Here is a 19,768-nt window from a genome sequence, read left to right as displayed (position 1 = left end):
CCCAAACCCTCAAAAAAAGAAAAAAAGAATAAAAAGTAGGGCTGGGGGTGTAGGTTGGAGGTAGAATGGCCCTGGGTTCAATCCCCAGTACCACAAAAATAAATAAATAAATAAATAAATAAATAAATAAATAAATAAATAAATAAATAAATGGACAAACCTATGCATCACACAGATAAACCCTGAAAAGAACATGGACAACCTTTGAAACAATTGCACTGAGTCAAAGAAGCGAATCACAAAGACCATAAACTGTGTGATTCTGTTTATATGCGATGTCTCAAAGGGACAAATTCACAAAGACAGAAAATAGATTAGTGGCTTGGCGTGGTGACGCATGCTTGTAATCCCCGCACTTGGGAGGCAGAGACAGGAGGATCGCACAGGTTCGAAGCCAGCTGTGCTGGCTTAAGAGACCCTGTTTCCAAATAAAAATATAAAATAAGTTTGGGAGTATAGCCCGGAGGTAGAAGGGCTTCCAGGAACCCCAGTACCACAAAAAAAGAAAAAAAAAAAAAAGAAAAGAAAAAATCACTACACCCCTGGCTCTATACGTATATAATTTATTATTTATTTAACTTATTTACCTTTTTGGTGGTACACCTCCATCCCTAATTTTTTAGTTTATTTATTTATTTATTTATTTATTTATTTATTTATTTATTTTTGTCAAGGCATTGTACCTTCAAGCTATACCCCTAGCCCTATTTTTTAGTCTTTTTATTTTTTATTTATTTATTTTTTTTTGCGGGACTGGGGATGGAACCCAGGGGGATTCAACCTCTGAGCTACACCCCCTGCCCTATTTTTTATTCTTTATTTTGAAACGGGTCTTGCTAAATTGCAGAGGGCCTCACTAAGTAGTAGCTGAGGCTGTCCGCGAACCGCGATCCTCCAGTCTCAGCCTCCCGAATGGTGGGATTACAAGTGTGTGCCACCACGCCCAGCTACTAGTCTTTTTATTTTTGAAACAGGGTCTCACTGAGTTGTGAAGAGCCTCACTAAGTAGCTGAGGCTGTCTGTGAACCACAATCCTCCAGTATACGCCTCCTGAATGCTAGGATTACAAGCATGTGCAACTATGCCCAGATAGTCTTATTTATTTATTTATTTATTTATTTATTTATTTATTTATTTTGCAGGTCTGGAGATGGAACCCAGGGGCATTTGACCTCCAAGCTACACCCCCTACCCTATTTTATTTTATTCTTTTTTTTTTGGTACTGGGGGTGGAACCCAGAGGCTTTCTACCTCTGGGCTATTCTCCCAGACCTTTTTTATATTTTATTTGGAACAGGGTCTCACTAAGTTGCTGAGAGCCTCACTAAGCAGCTGAGGCTGGCTTCGAACCCGTGCGATCCTCCTGTCTCAGCCTCCCAAGCGTGGGGATTACAAGTGTGCGCCACCACGCCCGGCTACTTATTCTTTATTTTGAAACCAGGTCTCACTGAGTTGCAGAGGGCATCACTAAGTAGCTGAGATTGTCCACAAACCACGATCCTTCAGTTTCAGCCTCCCAAATGCTGGGATTACAAGCATATGCCACCATGCCTGGCTTTCTTTTTTATTTTTGAAACAGGGTCTCACTGAATTGCAAAGGGCCTCGCTAAGCAGCTGAAACTGTCTGCGAACCATGATCCTCTGGTCTCTGCCTCTGAAATGCTGGGATTCCAAGCAAGTGGCACCACACCTGGCTCCTTTTTTATTTTTGACACGGTTGCTGCGAGTCTCACTGCATTGCTGAGGCTGCCCTCAAATCTTCGATCCTCCTGTCTCAGCCTCCCAAATACTGGGATTACAGGTGTGCACCACTATGTCTCGCTAATTATTTATTAAACTTTAATACAGCTTGCCCTACTGCCTAGCAGCACTGAAAGAATATAAGACTAGAACTGAGAATAAGAAAAGCATTTAGAAGCCTGGTGTGGTGGCTCAGGCTTTTATCCCAGTACTTAGGAGACTAAGACAAGAGGATCATAGGTTCACAGCCAGCCTCAGCTACCTAGTGAGGCCCCCTGCAACTTAGTGAGACCCTGTTTCAAATAAAAATAAGCCAGGGGTGGTGGTACACGCTTATAATTCCAGCATTTGGGAAGCTGAGACAGGAAGATCGCAGTTCACAGATAGCCTCAGCTACTTAGGCCCTTTGCAACTCAGTGAGACCCTGTTTCAAAATAAAGAATAAAAAATAGGGCTGGGGGTGTAGGTCAAAAGTAGAATGCCCCTGGGTCCCATCCCCAGTACCACCAAAAAAAAAAAAAAAAAGGAATAAAAAATAGGACTGGGGGTATATCAGAGGTAGAATCCCCCTAGGTTCCATCCCCAGTACCAAAAAAAAAAAAAGTTTAGCAGGTAAGATTAAGGCCTATATTTTTACAGAACTACCTCATATATTCTCAGAATGTCAACTTTCCCAACTTCAAAATGAGAAAGAGAGATAACAAATAGTTGAACAGACCATTTATGTACAGGTATCTGATACGATGCCTGTTGCCCGGCCCTGTGGTTACTTGACATCTCACCTCTAAGGGTAGATAGGTATGCTTCTGTTCCTGACCAACTTGCAGGCAGGGCAGGTGGGGATACTTGAGCTGAAGGTTGTATTTCTGCTTGAAATATTGTGCCACTGTGCACTCCACAGTCTGTCCACTCTCCAGCTGCAAGGGAAACCTGTTTGAAGGAAGGGAAGGAGGTATCACAATCAGCACTCGACACCACCTCTCTAGACCCACAGCTGCGGAAAGCCTCAGGCGGCCTATCCCGCCCAACCTCTTTAAGCACTGCTACTCATGGGAACACAGGCAGTGCCAGGCTCCAAGGCAGAGGCCAAGGATTCAAGGGGCAAGTTCCACCAGTCAGGACTGTATCTGATCCACATGCATCTCTAATGGCGAACAGAAAGCCTGACATGGAGTAGGTACTCATAATCCAGTATAGTCTGAAATCAACAAGGGGAGTAGAATCCGTGATAGTTTTCCCAAGGCTGATATTAGAAACCAGGTTTCCTTTTTTAGGAAGAATAAATTGAAGCCAGGAGTGATGGTACATATTTATAATTCCAGTATGTGGGAAGCTGAGACAGGAGGATCGCAGATTTGTAGCCAGCATCAGCAACTTAGGCCCTCTACAATTTAGTGAGACCCTGTTTCAATATAAAGAATAAAAAATAGGGCTGGAGTATAGCTCGGAGGTAGAATGTCTCTGGGTTCAATCATCAGTTCCACAAACAAACAAACAAACAAAAAACAAATAAATATAATAGGGCTGGGCATGTCGCTCAGAGATAGGAAACCCTGAGATTCAACCCCAGTACCAAAAATAATAAACTGAGAGATTCTAATCATTACAGAACCGTGACAGGGATCAGTGGAAAACACCTGCTCTACATAAGGGCCCAAGGAGGAAAAGAGAAGATCAAGAAGGCAAAAATGACACAGACAATCAATGGATCCGGGAAGGCTAGGGTGGGATGTGAAATTCCCACAGCTTATCTTCAAATTTGAGGCCAGTCCAAAGCTCCTTCTCAGGGCCAATGGGAGAAGGGTGCAGGGGGAGTGTGTCTGAAGTCTCAGCCCTCTTCCACCAGTAGAGTATGGCTCAGCAACCCTGCCCACTTACGTCTGATGGCTAGCAGGGCGGCGGGTAACATTACACACGCGGTATTTCCTCTTCATCTGTCCACAGTGGGTCACCTCCACCTTCAGGCCTGAGACACACACACACACACACATACACACACTACTTGTCAGCGCTGCAGCAGTTTGCTCCCGGGCCCAGGCCTATCCCAAGGGGATTGCCTCTCTCCCTCCCCTTCTGGCTGGGGCCTCACCCTTGATCTCCTTGGTGAAGCGAACACGCTGGGAGTCCGTGAGGGGCTTGGGCTGCTCATCTATGTTCCTGATGTCCAGCACCTCACACATGAACTCAATCACCGGCTGCGCCTTGTAGAAGGCGGTGGCTGAGACTGTGGGGACAGGGTAGGGAAAGCTCAGCTCAGGCTGTCTTCTAAAACAAAAGCAGGTATGACAATTTACACCCTCTTCTTCACAGGGTACTGGGGTGGGGGACCAAGGGGTACCAGGGCTATAGGAATTAGACCAGGAGTGTGGTTGCAGAGCTGGGGGGGATGAGGATGGGAGTGCGGTCACTGGACTCGGGGTGCCCCCGGCTCCACAGCTCTCCCCACTCACCGTCAATGTTGAGCATCATCTTCCACATGGCAGGGCGCACAGACTGGTGAAAGCCGAACCAGACCTCGCGCCCACCCCCCAGCGGGTGGTAGTAGCCCTCAGGCGGTGAGAAGAAGGAGCGGCCCACAGGGGTGTACCTGGCAGGGACAGGCAGAGAACTGGTCCCTCGGGCACAGGCCCCCACCCTGTGAGGCATCCTGGGCACGGAGGAGCCCTGTCCTGGAAGGCAGGACACCAGGGCTTTAATGCCAGCTCTGATCCTTTCCTCGCTGTACGCCTGCCTTGTCCAAATCTCTACCCTGCCTCTGCCCTCCAGAGACAGATGGGGCAAGGCCCAAAGATATGTAAGGAAAGGGCCAGGGCTTAAACCATTTGATGTATATGTACATTTGCTTAGCACATGGCAGGGCTTCAGAAAAAAAAAATTTTTTTTCCACTGGCACACTGTGGGACCTTAATCAGTTCCCTCCCTCCCCCACAGCAGTACTGCCAACATTAGTATCCCAGACACTAACTACACCCAGTACCTCATGGATGCCAGGTGCCTCATGGCCACATCCAGGGCTTGCACAGACTCCAGGGGAACAGGGATCTGGCCACTGACCAGGGCTTCATGCAGCATGCGCCAACTCACAATGGCCAGCCACTTGATGGAGACCTTAAAAATTCGATCCTTCCCTTCCCCAGGGATTGTCACCTCAAAATCGACCTTCGGGAGGAGGAGAAAAAGAAAGAAGGATTACCATCACTGTCCCACAAACCTGTATTCCCTGCTCTGCCCCAACTGCCCCATTCTATGGACTTGATAAGAATCTGCTCCCTAAATCAATAGGGGCTCACGATAAAGACCCCAGAGTAAATTCAACCCGAATTTCCAGCTACCTTGGTTCACCTGTTGTCCCTCTCAACCTAGTAGAAAGTCCTTAAGTCTCTTGTTCTGTTTAGGGAAGAGACACACAGTACACTAGACAAACATGAGCACCTACCCATCCCTTAACCATAAACACACTTTCTCAGCACAAAAGACACAAAGGATCTCTGAACTACCCGATTCCAGACGGGCTTATATGAACTACGCTCCTTTACTGACCCCTGACTCGGGTGTGGCCCAGCTACCAACCTTACCCGCTCATTGCCAATGGGCAGTGCTGTGACAGTGTAGATGTTCTTCTTTCCATCGTACACAGGCTTGCGATCACCAAAGATCTGAGGCTTGAAGTGCTGGACCATGTACTCCACCACTTCCCTGTGGAGGATAGGAGTGGCCTGTGGAAGCTGAGACACTACCACTTCAAGCTTCTGGAAGTAAGGAGCAATGCCCCATCTACTGCATTCGATCCTAGCATTTACTTAATGGTGGTGCGCCTCACACTTTGGCATGCCTGTGACTCACCTGGATGCTTCATTAAAATGCGGCTTCAGGTTCAACGGTCAGAGGAAGCCTGAGAGTCTGCATTTCTAACACGGCTCCCAGGTGATGCTCTAGTTTTTAGCTCACCGTAGCTCTAAGGTCCTGAATGAGTGCTGTGTCTTTTGAGAAGAGGCGGAGTCTAAGGGAGAAGGGCTTAACCCCAGGGTCTATCCAAATCCAAGCTGTTCCAATCTCCAATCCCCAGTCCGATAAGCAAAAAAGGTAGAAAGTAAAAAGATCTGGCCAGGTGTGGTGGCGCACGCTTGTAATCCCAGCATTCGGGAGGCAGAGACCGGAGGATCGCAGTTCGTGGACAGCCTCAGCTGCTTAGTGAGGCCCTCTGCAACTCAGTGAGACCCGGTTTCAAAAATAAAAAGACTAAAAAAATAGGGATGGCGATGTAGCTCAGAGGTACAATGCCCCTGGGTTCCATCCCCAGTACAGAAAAAAAAAAAAAAAAAAAAGAAAGAAAGAAAGAACAAACAAATGAACTGAACTAATAAACTACAGAAAAACCTCATCTCTCATTTTTCTGAAGCCCCCCCATCCCACCACCCTGTCTTTTCTTTACTATCATTTTTTTATTTTTTCCTCCACTGCTTAAATCCCAGATTATTCTTTAAAAATCCCAGCCCATTCAATCATCTGATCTCTTTCTAAATGAAAGCTTGAGTACTACTGCATAAAACATACTCAAATGGTACACTGCAAGCATATGGTTTCCATCTCAATTAGGCGGAGTGCTGCCCAGCAATCTTCATGTCCCTGATTACTTCCACCCTTCACCGGCTACTACAACCTCCTCCACTATCTTCTAACTCCATAACCCATTCCTGCCTTCCAGCAGAAAGCAGCTCCAAGCCAGGCATAAGATGGCGCACACCTGTAATCCCAGTATTTGAGAGGCTGAGACAGAAGGTTTGCAGGTTTGAGGCCAGCCTCAGAAATCCAGTGGGAACCTGTTTCAAAATAAATAATAGGTAGCCAGCATGGTGTCACATGCTTGTAGTAATCCCAGCATTTGGGAGGCTGAGACAGGAGGATCACAGTTCATGGCCAGCCTCAGTTACTTACTGAGGCCCTTTGCAACTTAGTGAGACCTTGTTTCAAAATAAAGAATAAAAAATACAAATATATATATATATATATATATATATATATATATATATATATATATGGTTGGTAGCACAGCTGGGAGGTACAGTGCCCCTGGGTTCCATCCCCAGTACCTCAAAAAAATAAAATAAACAATAAACAATAGCCAGGTGTGGTGGTACATACCTATCCAAGTACTTAGGAGGCTGACATGAGAATAACAGGTTCATAGCCAGCTTCAGCACTTAGTGAGAATCAAAGCAACTTAGTAATTGTAGCTCAAAGATAGACTGTCTCTGGGCTCAATCCCCAACTCCAAAAAAAAAATTGTGTGTGTGTGTGTGTGTGTGTGTGTGTGTGTGTGTGTGTGTGTGTGACTGAGGGTTGAACCCAGAGGCATACTACCTCCAAGCTATACCCCCAGCTCTATATTTTATTCTTTATTTTGAAATAGGGTTTCACAAGTTTCAAAGGGCCTCCCTGAGTAGCTGAGGCTGGCCACAAACTGCAATCCTCCTGTCTCATTATTGGGATTACAAGCATGTGCCAGGATGGCCAGCTCATAAATAAAAAATTAAAAAGGGGGGTGGAGTGTAGCTCGGAAATATAAACGCCACTGGGTTAAAAAAAAAAAAAACCCTCTGGTTTAAAACAAAACAAAAAACTCTAGTATCTGAAAATAGAAGGCAAAGCCATCCTTGAGTTTCCAGACATACACAAAACCATATTTATATATACATATACCTTTTCCTATCCCACTTAAAATGCCCCTTCTATTTTTAAACATAGGAAAACATGTTCAACTTCATTTATTAGAGAAGTATAATTTAAAATTAGATGATATATAAATTATCTACTTTTTAGAGTGGAAAAAATTTTTGATATGCCAAATTGGTACAGGTATAGGGAACAGGCACTCTGAGATTTTTCTGGATGGAGTATAAGTTGGCAAAATTTACATTTATTTATTTATTTATTTATTTATTTATTTATTTATTTATCTACTTATTTACTTATTTTTGTGGGTCTGGGGATGGAACCCAGGGGCATTCTACCTCTAAGCTACACCCCCTGTATTTTGTGTTCTTTATTTTGAAACAGGGTCTCACTAAGTTGCAGCAGGCCTCACTAAAGTAGCTGAAGCTGTCCGTGAACCGCCCTCTGGCCTCAGCCTCCCGAATGCTGGGATTACAAGTGTACGCCACCATGCCTGGCTCACAACTTTTTTTTTTTTTTTTTTTTTTTTTTTGGCAGTATTAGGGTTGGAACCCAGGGGCATTCTATCTCAGAGCTATGTCCCAGCCCTATTTTTTATTCATTATTTTGATATAAGGTCTCAAAAGGCCTCAGTAAGTAGCTGAGGCTGTCTACAAACCCAGATCCTCCTGTCTCAGCCTCCCAAGTACTGGGATTACAAGCATACACCACCAAGCCCGTCTACCACTTACTTTTAAAAGCTAACAATATCTCAATATGTTAAAGTGTATTGTAGCCGGGCGTGGTGGCGCACGCTTGTAATCCCCGCGCTTGGGAGGCAGAGACAGGAGGATCGCGCAGGTTCGAAGCCAGCCGCACGTGCTGGCTTAGGAGACCCTGTTTCCAAATATAAAATGTAAAAAGAGGTCTGGGAGTGTAGCCCGGAGGTAGAAGGGCTTCCAGGAACCCCAGTACCACCAAAAAAAAAAAAAAAAAAAGTGTATTGTAGCTGGGTGTGGTGGCACACACTTGTAATCCCAGCATTTGGGAGGCTGAAACTGGAGGATCACAGTTTGCAGATAGTCTCAGCTACTTAGTGAGGCCCTTTGCAACTCAGAGACCCTGTTTCAAAATAAAGAATAAAAAAGAGGGTTGGGTTGTAGCTCAGAGGTAGAATGCCCCTGGGTTCAATCCCCAGTGCCACAAAAAAACATAAGAAATAAATAAAAATAAAATGTGTTAAGCCGGGCGTGATGGCGCACGCTTGTAATCCCCACGCTTGGGAGGCTGAGACAGGAGGATCACACAGGTTCAAAGCCAGCCTCAGCTACTTAGTGAGGCTCTCAGCAACTTAGTGAGACCTTGTTTCCAAATAAAAATATATAATATGTCTGGGAATATAGCCCAGAGGTAGAAGGCCTCTGGGTTCCACCCCCAGTACCACAAAAAAAAAAAAAAAAGTGTTAAGCAGCAATTCTACTCCTACAAATTTATCCTACAGACACACTCATATTTGAGTGCAAACATGTATCTCGATATAATAACATTCAACAAAGTTTCATTTTTGTAGAAACAGTTTAGAGTCAACCTAAATGTTCCTGATTAGATTTATTAAGTAAGTTAAATACAGCCATTCAATGTGATACCTAAAGAGCTATGTAAAAGAATAAGAGATCTGCATGTACTGGTGTGTTTTATTTTCCAAAATAGATGGTTGAATAGAAGGTATGTAAGACCATTTTGTGTGTGTGTGTGTGTGTTTGTGTTGTTTTTTTGTTTTGTTTCATGGTACTGTGGATTGAACCCAGGGGCATTCTACCTCTAAGCTATACCTATTTGTTTTTGTTGTTTTGTTGTTTTCTGGTGGTACAGGGATTGCTGGAAACCCTTCTACCTCCAGGCTACACTCCCAGACATATTTTTATACTTTTTTATTTGGAAACAGGGTCTCTTAAGCCCGCACAGCTGGCTTCAAACCTGCGAGATCCTCCTGCCTCCGCCTCCCAAGTGCCGGGATTACAAGCACGCACCACCACGCTCAGCTATACCTATTTTTTATTCTTTATTTTGAAACAGGGTTTCACTAAGTTGCTGAGGCTATCCTGGAACCTGCAATTCTCCTGCCTCCGCCTCCCAAGTGCCGGGATTACAAGCACGCACCACCACGCTCAGCTATACCTATTTTTTATTCTTTATTTTGAAACAGGGTTTCACTAAGTTGCTGAGGCTATCCTGGAACCTGCAATTCTCCTGTCTCAGCCTCCCAAGTACAAGGATTATAAGTACGTACCACTACACCCGCCTACTATTTTGAGTGTTCTAAAAGAATATTATAAACTGGGAGTGGTGGTGCATGCCTATAATCCCAGTACTTGGGGAGGCTGAGACAGGAAATCACAGGTTCAAGTAAAGTCTCAGCAATTTAGCAAGACCCAAAGACTAAAAAATAGGATTGAGTATGTAGCTCGGAGGTAGAATGCCCCTGGGTTCCATCCCTAGTACCAAAAAAAAAAAAAAAAAAAAAAAAAAGAAGCACCCAGCGTGGTGGCACACGCATATAATCCCAGTACTTGGAAGTCTGAGACAGGAGGATCGCAGATTTGCAGCCAGCCTCAGCTACTTAGTGAGTCCCTCAACAACTTAGTGAGACCCTGTTTCAAAATAAAAAATAAAAAACTAGGGCTAGGGGTATAGATCAGAGGTAGAATGCCCCTGGGTTCAATCCCTGGTACCGCAAAAAATAAAATAAAATAAAGTAAAAGGGCTGGGGGTGTAGCTTGGCAGTAAATCCCAGCAAGACTCAAAGACTAAAAAATAGAATTGGTAGTGTACCTTGGAGTTAGAATGCCCCTGGGTTCCATCCCATCTCTGTAGCTTGGCAAAGACCCACGAACCTGGATCCTCCTATCTCAACCTCCCAAATGCTGGAATTACAAGCATGCACCACCATGTCTGGCTTTATTTTGTTTTTTAGTTGAAAATAGGGTCTAAGTTGCTTAGAGCCGCATAAGTAGCTGGGGCTAGCTTCAAACCTGTGATCCATGATACAGGATCCCAAATACTAAGATTACCGGCATGAACCATTAGCTTCTTTGTGTAATTCTTGAATTTTTTATATTATGCATATAGTTTTCAAGTAATAAAAAATTGATTTTAGGAAGAAATATTGCTTCTTCTAAGGCTAACCCTTCCAACTGAGGGACTGAACCCATGGTCATCTACCCTGCTACACCCCCAGCCCTATTTTTTTTTTTTTTTAGGTACTGGGGATGATACCCAGGGGCATTCTACCTCTGAACTATACTCCCAGCCCTATTTTTTATTCTTTATTTTGAAACAGGGTCTCACTGAGTTGCAAAGGGCCACACTAAGTAGCTGAGGCTGGCTGCAAACCTGTGATCCTCCTGTCTCAGCCTCCCAAGTACTGGGATTACAAGCATATGCTACCACGCCTGGCCTTCTGTGTTCTACAGTGCCCTCCTACTTTAGCAAGACATCCCAGTCTCACTGGAGGACCTGATCTAACCTGTCCCTTCCTCTCCTATTTAACTAGCTCCTTCACCTCAACCTATAAAATTCTTAGAAGCTTTTCACTCATTCATTTCAACAAATACTAAAATGTGCAAGGCACTGTACTTGGCCCCTACTATCCTTTCTGGCCAACAGATTCCTTCCCTCCATTTCTGCCAATCTCTGTGGGGGAAGGGGGGAATGCTATCTGTTCTTCCTGTTCTTACCACTGTCTTCCACTTATTCCTTTACTCACTGAAGTTATTAACTAGCCCAACTACTTTGCTGAAATTGCTCTGTCAAAAGCCACCAATTGGCCGGGCGCGATGGCACACGCTTGTAATCCCCACGCTTGGGAGGTGGAGACAGGAGGATCGCGCAGGTTCAAAGCCAGCCTTAAGAGCCCTGTTTAAAAAAAAAAAAAAACAAAAAAAAAAAAAAAAACTATAAAAATAGGTCTGGGAGCGTACCCCAGAGGTAAAAAGGTTTCCAGGAACCCCAATACCACCAAGAAAAAAAAAATTATATATATATATATATATATATATATATATATATATATATATCCTAATTGTCAAGCCCAACAATACTTTGCAGTGGTTACCTTGGCTGCATCTCCTCAACAGTTCTCTTGGATATGGTGCTACAGCCCTCTACTGCCTTTCCTTTTACCTTTCTGGCCCCTCTTTCAAGGTTCTGAGCCTCAGGGAAGCAAAGACTCCAGGACTTGGCAAAGATGGGCGTCACTTACCGATTGACTCTGCGAGGACACTTGTCTGGTTTGATGTCCACTTCATAGTGATAGACGTCGATCTTAGGAATGTCCACCTCAAAGTAATTGGCCAGGAGCTTGATTGGCTTTCCCACAGTACCAATGCCGGGCCGGCGAGGTGCCTGGAACACCTGCTGCAAGGGGGGCAGGTAGGCGCCCGCAGCTGTAAGACAAAGAGCCAGTGAGAACAGCCTGGCACTCCCCTGACCACTCTAACAGAGGAGACAAAAGGGCTCCTGGAGACAGACCAGGAGCGTCTAGGGGAAGCCTCTCCGGCTTCCTAACCCAGCCCAGGGCTCCCACTGGTTCCAACATTCCCAGGCTCATTTCAGTTTTTTGTTTTGTTTGGGGGGGGGTTGTTTTTAAACTTTTCTTCAGTTAGAAAAATGTCTATTTTAAAGTCTTCATGTAAATATGCAATAAGCTCCTATTACTTGTTCAATGAAGGGACTAAATCTGGCTTCCAGTATCAAAACCCTTTCTTCCTTCTACTAGGTTAACACTCTTCCAGGCATCTATCTGGCAAACCAAGAGCATCTTATTTTCAGCCAGTTGATGCTGAACACAACTGGTAGAGTTTGTGAGTTGTCTGTTTGTTTGTTTTTACTGCACTAGGGAATAAACCCAGGGGAGCTCTACCACTGAGATACAGCCTCACCACTCCCCACACCCTTTTCCCAATTTATTTTATTTTATTATTATTATTTTTTTTTTGTGGGTCTGGTGATGAAACCCAGGGACATTTGACCTCCAAGCTACATCCCCTGCCCTATTTTTTATTCATTATTTTGAAAACGGGTCTTACTGAGTTGCAGAGGGCTCACTAAGTAGCTGAGGCTGTCCGCAAACCGCGATCCTTTGGTCTCAGCCTCCAGAATGCTGGGATTACAAGCATGCGCCACCACGCCCGGCTTCCCCAATTTTATTTTGAGACAGGATCTAGCCAGTTGCCCAGGCTGGCCTCAAACTTCCAATCCTACTGTCTCAGCCTCCCAAGTAGCTGGGATTACAGGTATGTGCCTTCATACCAGACTATACATCTTAATGTTCCTCTGCAATGTAGAATTAAAGAAGGCCAGGTCAGAGAGAGTAAGGGCAGCATTTTTTTTTCTTTTTCTTTTTTTTTGGGGGGGGGGTGGTACTGGGGTTCCTGGAAGCCCTTCTACCTCCGGGCTACACTCCCAGACCTATTTTATATTTTTTTATTTGGAAACAGGGTCTCTTAAGCCAGCTGAGGCTGGCTTCGAACCTGCACGATCTTCCTGTTTCAGCCTCCCAAGCGCGGGGATTACAAGCGTGCGCCACCACGCCCGGCTTATTTTTTTATTATTTTGAAACAGGGTCTCACTAAATTGCTGAGGCTAGCCTCAGAACCTTCAATCCTCCTGTCTCAGCCTCCCAAGTACTAGGATTACAGGCCTGTACTACTGTCAGGGCAAGGTTGTAAATGAGGGGACAAAAAAGAACAAGCTTAAATAAAAGAACTACAGGCCTTGGGGTAGAGCTCAGTGACAGTGTGCTTGCCTTGCACAAGGTCCTGGGTTCAATCTCCAGGATTGAACTACAAAAAAGAAAAAGAAAAGAGAGAGAGAGAGTGCTGGGAAGGAGAGACAGCAATGACAATGCCAAAGAAGAGACAGTAGCTATGAGAAAAATTCTTTGAATGACCCACAAATCCTTCCACATAGAGGGTCCAGACAGAACGGATCAATTTCAAGACAGAGGGGACCCTTGGGAAAGGGCTAGCTCAGGGGCAGTAGGATTGCTGCCCTCCCCCACACACACACTTATTTTCTAGCTTGAGGGGAAAGAGAGGGAAAAGGGAAACTGCCTCAGATAGGCCTTTGTCCTTAGCTACTATTGTTCTTGCCAGTAGAGGACCAGCCCAGGTGGGAGGAGAGAGGGATAAAGCGGCCCAGCACCTCCCATTACCAGATCTCTGCTTTCACTGTCAGATAGCCTGGGGGGGAGGGGGCAGAGCGTCAGCCAGGAGGTCAGGAAAAGGTTAGAACCATCTGTGGGAGGGGCACACTTCCCAGAGCTAAGCTGCTGTCTCCTGGAGCACCTGAAGGCCAGCCCCACTCTGCAGACAGAGAAAGGGAAGCCCAGCCTGCCTGGAAGGTAAAGGCTTCAGAAGTCAGCAGCCACATAGGAAGTAGAAAGCTAACTACACATACCTAGTCAGCTACTCCAAAGAGACAGAAATGTCACACAAGACCAGGGAAGGACAAAGATGCATTCCTATCACAGAAACACAACCTAGACCTTGAGAGTTTACCTATATACACAGACCCCCGCACCAACCTCAACCGAGTTCTTCCAAGGCAAGATCTGTACCTGCCTTGGCCACAGGTACATCTCCAGTGCATGGCACATAGACACGGGAAGTATTTAGTACATAGCTATGAGCTGAATAAACATCTCCACAGACACACAAGCTCATGGACATCTGCAAGTGCCCAGCAGCACCATAAGCCCTGCAGAGGGTAAACAAGTGCCCTCGTGGGTGCACAGAATAAGAGACATCTTTCGCCTTCCCAAGTTCTTAGATTCCTTTCCCCTCCTTATTACCTTCCCAGGTAAGTAATTGTTAGGGGCCTTGGGAGAAAGATCACCCTAGAACTAGGGCTGGGTAGAAGAGATGGGGGAGGGACAGACTTTGGTTCAAAGCCTTCTCTTCCCTAAGAAAAGGATGATACAACAGACTCAGCCTTTAGAGCACTCTCCTCTTTAAAAAAAAAAAAAAAAAAGGGTTTTAGGAAAATAGGGGAGCCCACACCCCTACTTCATCCCCAAGCTAAGGAAGGCAGAGGAAGCAAGAACCTCTCTCCCATTCTATCCCCCTGAAAGCCTTACAGCTGTACAGTCTCCCCTCTTACCCCACCCTGCCCCCAGCTTCTAGCCTGAGAAAGGGAGACACTTCCCTTCAGACCCAGACAGGGACAGACGGCCACTTTGTGATGCAGATGAGGGCCCCAGCACAGAGGACAAAGCTCTGGCCTAGGGGGAAAGGGGCGGGGCCCTTCCCTGCAGACAAAAGCAAGGAGGGAGGGGCCCTGAAAAGGACACTCCCCCTCCCCCAACCAGCCCAGAGATGGAAGAGTAACTGAGCTGAAAGCCCTGGCTCAGGATTCCTTCCTGCAGTTCAGAGGCCCACATATCTCCCAAGGAGCCAGCCTGCCTATTCAAAAACCGTGAACTCAAAGCCAGGTTAGGTAGTGAATAAGCAAAGGACTTAACAGGCCAATTTCTCCAAAAAGGATTTGTCCACAAATTATTAAATATCCACATGAGTAGACACAAGCTATTAAATATGCATATATAAGCTTAACCATATGCTCACACTTGAACATGATTCAATTCAATTCAGTGAAAGAGCATGTAGTCTGTGGCAGGTCTACGCACTAAGCAACTACTGATTCCACAAATAAATGAGATACCGCCTCTTCCCTCAGGGAGCTCCCAGGTCAGGACGTGTGCCTGAACACACCTGTGCACAGAGGACATGACTGGACATACACAAGGCACGGATTTTGTGTATGAGCCTTCTCTGGTATGAGCCTTCTCTGGTACCACTGCAACTTCTACTAAGAGAATACTGGTCCACACCTAGGAATGAGGATGGAACCCTGGGGCATTCTACCTCCAAGCTACACCCTATTTTTTATTTTGAAAGAGTTTCACTGAGTTGCAAAGGGCCTCACTAAGTAGCTGAAGCTGTCCTCAAACAGAGGATCCTCCTGTCTCAGCCTCCCAAATGCTGGGATTACAAACTCCAGTCTCAGCCTCCCAAATGCTAGGATTACAAGCATGAGCCAACACACCCAGCTCAGACTCAATTTTAATTACATCCTATGATAAGGCAAAGCCTTTCCCACTAGGCTTTTCCCAAGGCTATCACTGACTACAGCAGACACCAGGCTCCAGGTCCTCCTCTACAAGTTTAAGTCTTAAAACAAATAGCCCGAGTATGGTAGACATACCTGTAATCCCACTAGTTGGGAGGCTGAGACAGGAGGAGTGCAGGGTCAAGGACAGCCTTAGCAACTTAGTGAGGCTCTCATTAAACTAATGAGACTCTGTTTCAAGATAAAAATAAGGCTAGGGGTATAGCTTGGCAATAGAATGCCCCTGGGCTCAATGCCCAGTACCACCAAACAACAACAACAAAGTCAAGCTGGGAATGGTGGTACACACTTGTAATCCTAGTATTTGAGAGGCTGAGACAGAAGGCCAGCCTCAGCTACTTAGCAAAGCCCTCGGCTACACTTAGTCAGACCCTATTTCAAAATAAAATAGGTCTGGAAGTATAGCTCAGAGGTAGAATGCCCCTGAATTCAATCCCCAGTACTAAAAAAAAAAAAAAAAGAAAGAAAAAAAAGAGTGACTAGATGTGGTGGCACACACCTGCAATCCTAGTGCTTGAGAGGCTGAGACAGGAGAATCACAGGTTCAATGCCAGCTGTAGCAACAAATAAAGTCAAATTTTCATCATTCCAGAACCCATTAGGAATTAGTCAGGATAAAATCATGAGTGGTCTGGAATGGCAATCTATCTGGACCTCAGTGACCTATCCACCCTATTCTAGCCTACAGGTTGTTGTCTCCAACCCTAGAATACTAACAGAGATCCTGGGTTGGAGAAACTAGTTTGTACTGAAGTGAGTTGCTCTCTGCAATCCACCTTAGACCTAGAGCCTCTCCCAGATTATTTCTGTTTAAGGAAAAACAGTCACTAAGTACTTATAGATGAGTGAGTGGATGATTTGATAGTTGACAGAAGCAATTCCTTGGGGGGGGGGGGTCTGGCCTGAAAGACAAAGATTATTTCCTCCGGAAAGTAATGAAACTCATGTTCCAAGTGGAAATCCTAATGGAAAGAGGTGGTGAGGGACGACTAAAGGACTCCTAGGCCCAGCCTGCTCCTTCACCGGGTAAAAGACTTAGAACAGAGATACCAGGAGCCTAGAGCCCATCCTCAAGAGACTCTACACTTCTGAGGGCAGTTTTGCCTCAGTTTCTCCTCTGTTCTTAGCCAGTTTTCTCCTGATGGCCTGTGAATAAGAGGAAGTTAGGGCTATTTCCTGGGACTCACCAAGGCCAATGCCATAAGCTTCCCCTTCCCCCAAACAACTGGTTTTATTAGATAGATGAACTTGGCTTGGCACAGTTTCTGAAAAGCAGAGATGAAAAATGGTACATATCCATTGAGAAATGGGACCCATGAAAATATTAATGTATAAAAAGGGTTAAGCCAGGCATGGTGGCCCTTGCTTGTAATCTCAGTACTTGGGGTTGAGAGAGAAGGACTGCAGGTTTGAGGCTAACCTCAGCAACTTAGTGAGGCCTTCAGCGTTTTATTGAGACCATGTTTCAAAGTAAAAAAAAAAAAAAAAAAGCTGGGCATGGTGGCTCACATTTGTAATTCCAGTACTTGGGAGGCTGAGATAGAAGGATCACAGATTCCCTGCCAACCCCAGATAGTTAGTGAGGCCCTCTGCAACTTAGTGAGACCCTGTTTCAAAATAAATAATAAAAGCCAGGCGTGGTGGCGCACGCTTGTAATCCCCGCGCTTGGGAGCCTAAGACAGGAGGATCGCGCAGGTTCAAAGCCAGCCTCACTGGCTTAAGAGACCCTGTTTCCAAATGAAATATAAAAATAGGGCCAGGAGTGTAGCCCGGAGGTAGAAGGGTTTCCAGGAACCCCAGTACCACCAAAAAGGTAAATAAATTAAATAAATAAATAATAAATTATATACATATAGAGCCAGGGGTGTAGCTTGGAGGTAGAATGACGCCCCTGGGTTCAATCCCCAGTACTAAAGAGAGAAAAAAAGGGGGAGAGCGATAGAGAGATATGGATTAGGTTTAACTTCAAAAGACAATATGATGGAGCCGGGCGTGGTGGTGCACACTTGTAATCCCTGAGCTAGGGAGGCTGAGACAGGGGAATTGCACAGGTTCGAAGCCAGCCTCAGCTACTTAGTGAGGCTTTCAGCAACTTAGTGGGACCCTGTTTCCAAATAAAATATAAAATAGGTCTGGGAGTATAGCCCAGAGGTAGAAAGCCTCTGGGTTCCACCCCCAGTGCCACCAAAAAAAAAAAAAAAAAAGACGATACGATGGAAAAAGTCATGATCCTTGGATCATAAATTACCATCTCTACTCAGTATTGGACCAGAAACTTGCAAACCAGATAGACCTGGTCCTGTCCTTGGTCCCTCAGTAACCAACACCTTTTCTGAGGCCTATCTTCCTTCAGTGAGGACCTGCCTCCAAAACATGGTCCCAGTCTTTCCTCTTCTGGAAGAAAAGGACACTTTGGCAGACTCTCTCAACCCACTCTTGGCATTTTGTGACTGAGGGGCTTCAGGGCCAAGTGTAAAGACCCTCTGGATGGAGGAGGGGACAATTTCCACCAGAGCTTTGTCAGCATACCCTGCGAGAGAGAATGTACCCCACCAGCGCACTCGTTTTCCTAGCCAAACAGGGAGGGGGAAAGGGAGGGGAGGGGCAGGGGTATTCAGGCAGCCACGCCCCCACCACATCGGGCAGTCCCTTCCAGCTGCCACCTCCGCGCATGCTCCAGCGCCACCGCTCCGGCTCCCCAACCTCAGGGGCGGGCGCGGGGGTGGGGTAGGGAAATCCCAGGGCTGGATCCCCACCCACCGCCCCCTGACCCTCGCTCAGGCTTCAGGCAGAGCTAGGGCGGAGCTCACAGCCCACCTCAGGAGCCCTCTCCCCAGAGACATTAGCTTGGCCCAGCCCAGCCTGGCTGAGCCCCCGCCCCCGGCATGCTGTAGCTTCGGGCCCATCTGGGTCGCCCCTTCCCCTCCAGGACACCTGGAGCCCGCCCCCTGCCACCTGCCAGGCCGCTCGGCAGGCCTCCCCGGATCTCCAGGAAGTCCTTGCATGCATTCAAGCCCTCTCTCAGATTCCGTCCCATCCCCGGGACTGCAGACTGCCTCCGCGGACAGACAGACCCCCATCTCGGGGCTCACTGCACATGGTTCTTCCCCGGAACTGCACAGAGCCCTTTTCAAACTGGGCCCTCCATTCCATGAGAAACCCTCTGCTCCCTCAGCGGCTCTTCCCTCCCACGGGAGCCCTGCGGTGCCCGCCCGAGCCCCCTGGTCTTTGGAGCACGCATCGTTCTCCCTCCGGGGGCCCTTACCTGCTCCCGAGGGTCCCGCTTCCATCCCATATACCCGTGAGGAGGTCAAGCGGCCCGGAGACTGTGGAGTCCAGCGTGCGGGGCCTAGGTGGCCGGCACTCGCGACGCTCGGGCTCCCGGGCCGGGCTCGCCTCCCCCCCCAAGCCCGGCCGCTCGCGCCCGCGCCCCCGCAGTCTCCGTTGCCGCTGCCGCCGCGGAGCCTGCTGCAGCTCCCCCTGCGAGCGCCGGCCGGCCGCCAGTGCGCAGGCGCGGCCGCCGGGCCCAGGGGGCGGACGGGAACGAGCCGAGCGGGGCGCTCCGACGGCAACAAAGGCCAATGCGGAGGGGCGGGGGCGCGGGGCCGCGGGCAGCGACCCCTGGCGGTCACCCGCCGCCGTGCAGCCCGGCGGGAGGGCTGGGGAGCGGCGTCAGTGGGGCGGGGCGGGGCGACACCCCCTGCTGCAGCCTTGGGCCCTGTCTTTTCCCCAAACCGGTCCCTCCAGACCTACCCGCAGCCCCGCCCTCCGCACACAGCCGCACGCACGTTCCAGGAACCCCACCTCGTTCCCAGACCCTCTCGCGGTCGAGCACCCCAGCACCCCGGGGCCCTGCCTCCCACCTCTCCTCCCAATCACCCTCATCCTTCAAGCCTCGGCCGCAAAGGGATTGCCTCCACGAAGTCGGCCTCCGTGCCTAGTCACAGAACTCTCTGACGCCACCCTCTCTTCCAGGCCGTGTGCTGGGCGCAGAGACCACACACAAGTGAGAGCCCCTTCCTACCCTGGAAGATGTCACAGTCTTACTAAGTGCGGCTGCAGAGCTCTATCTGCTGGACCCGGGAAGCACCTGCCCACCTGCCTCCACTTTCTCATCGACGGCCCATGCCCTATCGATCGGGTCACTTGAATGACTTTTTGAGTCAAAATTCTACGGATAGTGTT

General features: G+C 47.4%; 1 protein-coding gene across 3 annotated transcripts in view; it reads right to left on the bottom strand.

Annotated features, from left to right (window-relative positions):
* Positions 1–18,873, bottom strand: part of LOC308261368 (protein argonaute-1) — a gene marked incomplete at both ends in the record, with an annotated part of 40,546 nt that extends 21,673 nt beyond the window's left edge. For 2 of the 3 annotated variants that reach the window (XM_080693242.1, XM_080693243.1), the window contains 8 exons: positions 2,523–2,670; positions 3,619–3,706; positions 3,830–3,964; positions 4,191–4,327; positions 4,718–4,899; positions 5,316–5,436; positions 11,654–11,837; positions 18,849–18,873. In XM_080693242.1, the coding sequence (XP_080549368.1) occupies positions 2,523–2,670; positions 3,619–3,706; positions 3,830–3,964; positions 4,191–4,327; positions 4,718–4,899; positions 5,316–5,436; positions 11,654–11,837; positions 18,849–18,873 (1,020 nt within the window). Of the gene's footprint in view, positions 1–2,522; positions 2,671–3,618; positions 3,707–3,829; positions 3,965–4,190; positions 4,328–4,717; positions 4,900–5,315; positions 5,437–11,653; positions 11,838–18,848 lie in introns of those variants that run through there. The other variant, XM_080693244.1, reaches the window with a different exon arrangement.
* Between the last annotated feature and the right edge of the window lie 895 nt (positions 18,874–19,768).

This window comes from Muscardinus avellanarius (assembly GCF_963383645.1).
Source record: "Muscardinus avellanarius genome assembly, chromosome: 3".
In the NCBI taxonomy this organism is placed as follows: domain Eukaryota; kingdom Metazoa; phylum Chordata; class Mammalia; order Rodentia; family Gliridae; genus Muscardinus; species Muscardinus avellanarius.
Note: the sequence above shows the minus strand (reverse complement) of the source record. Positions and strands in the feature narration are given on the sequence as shown.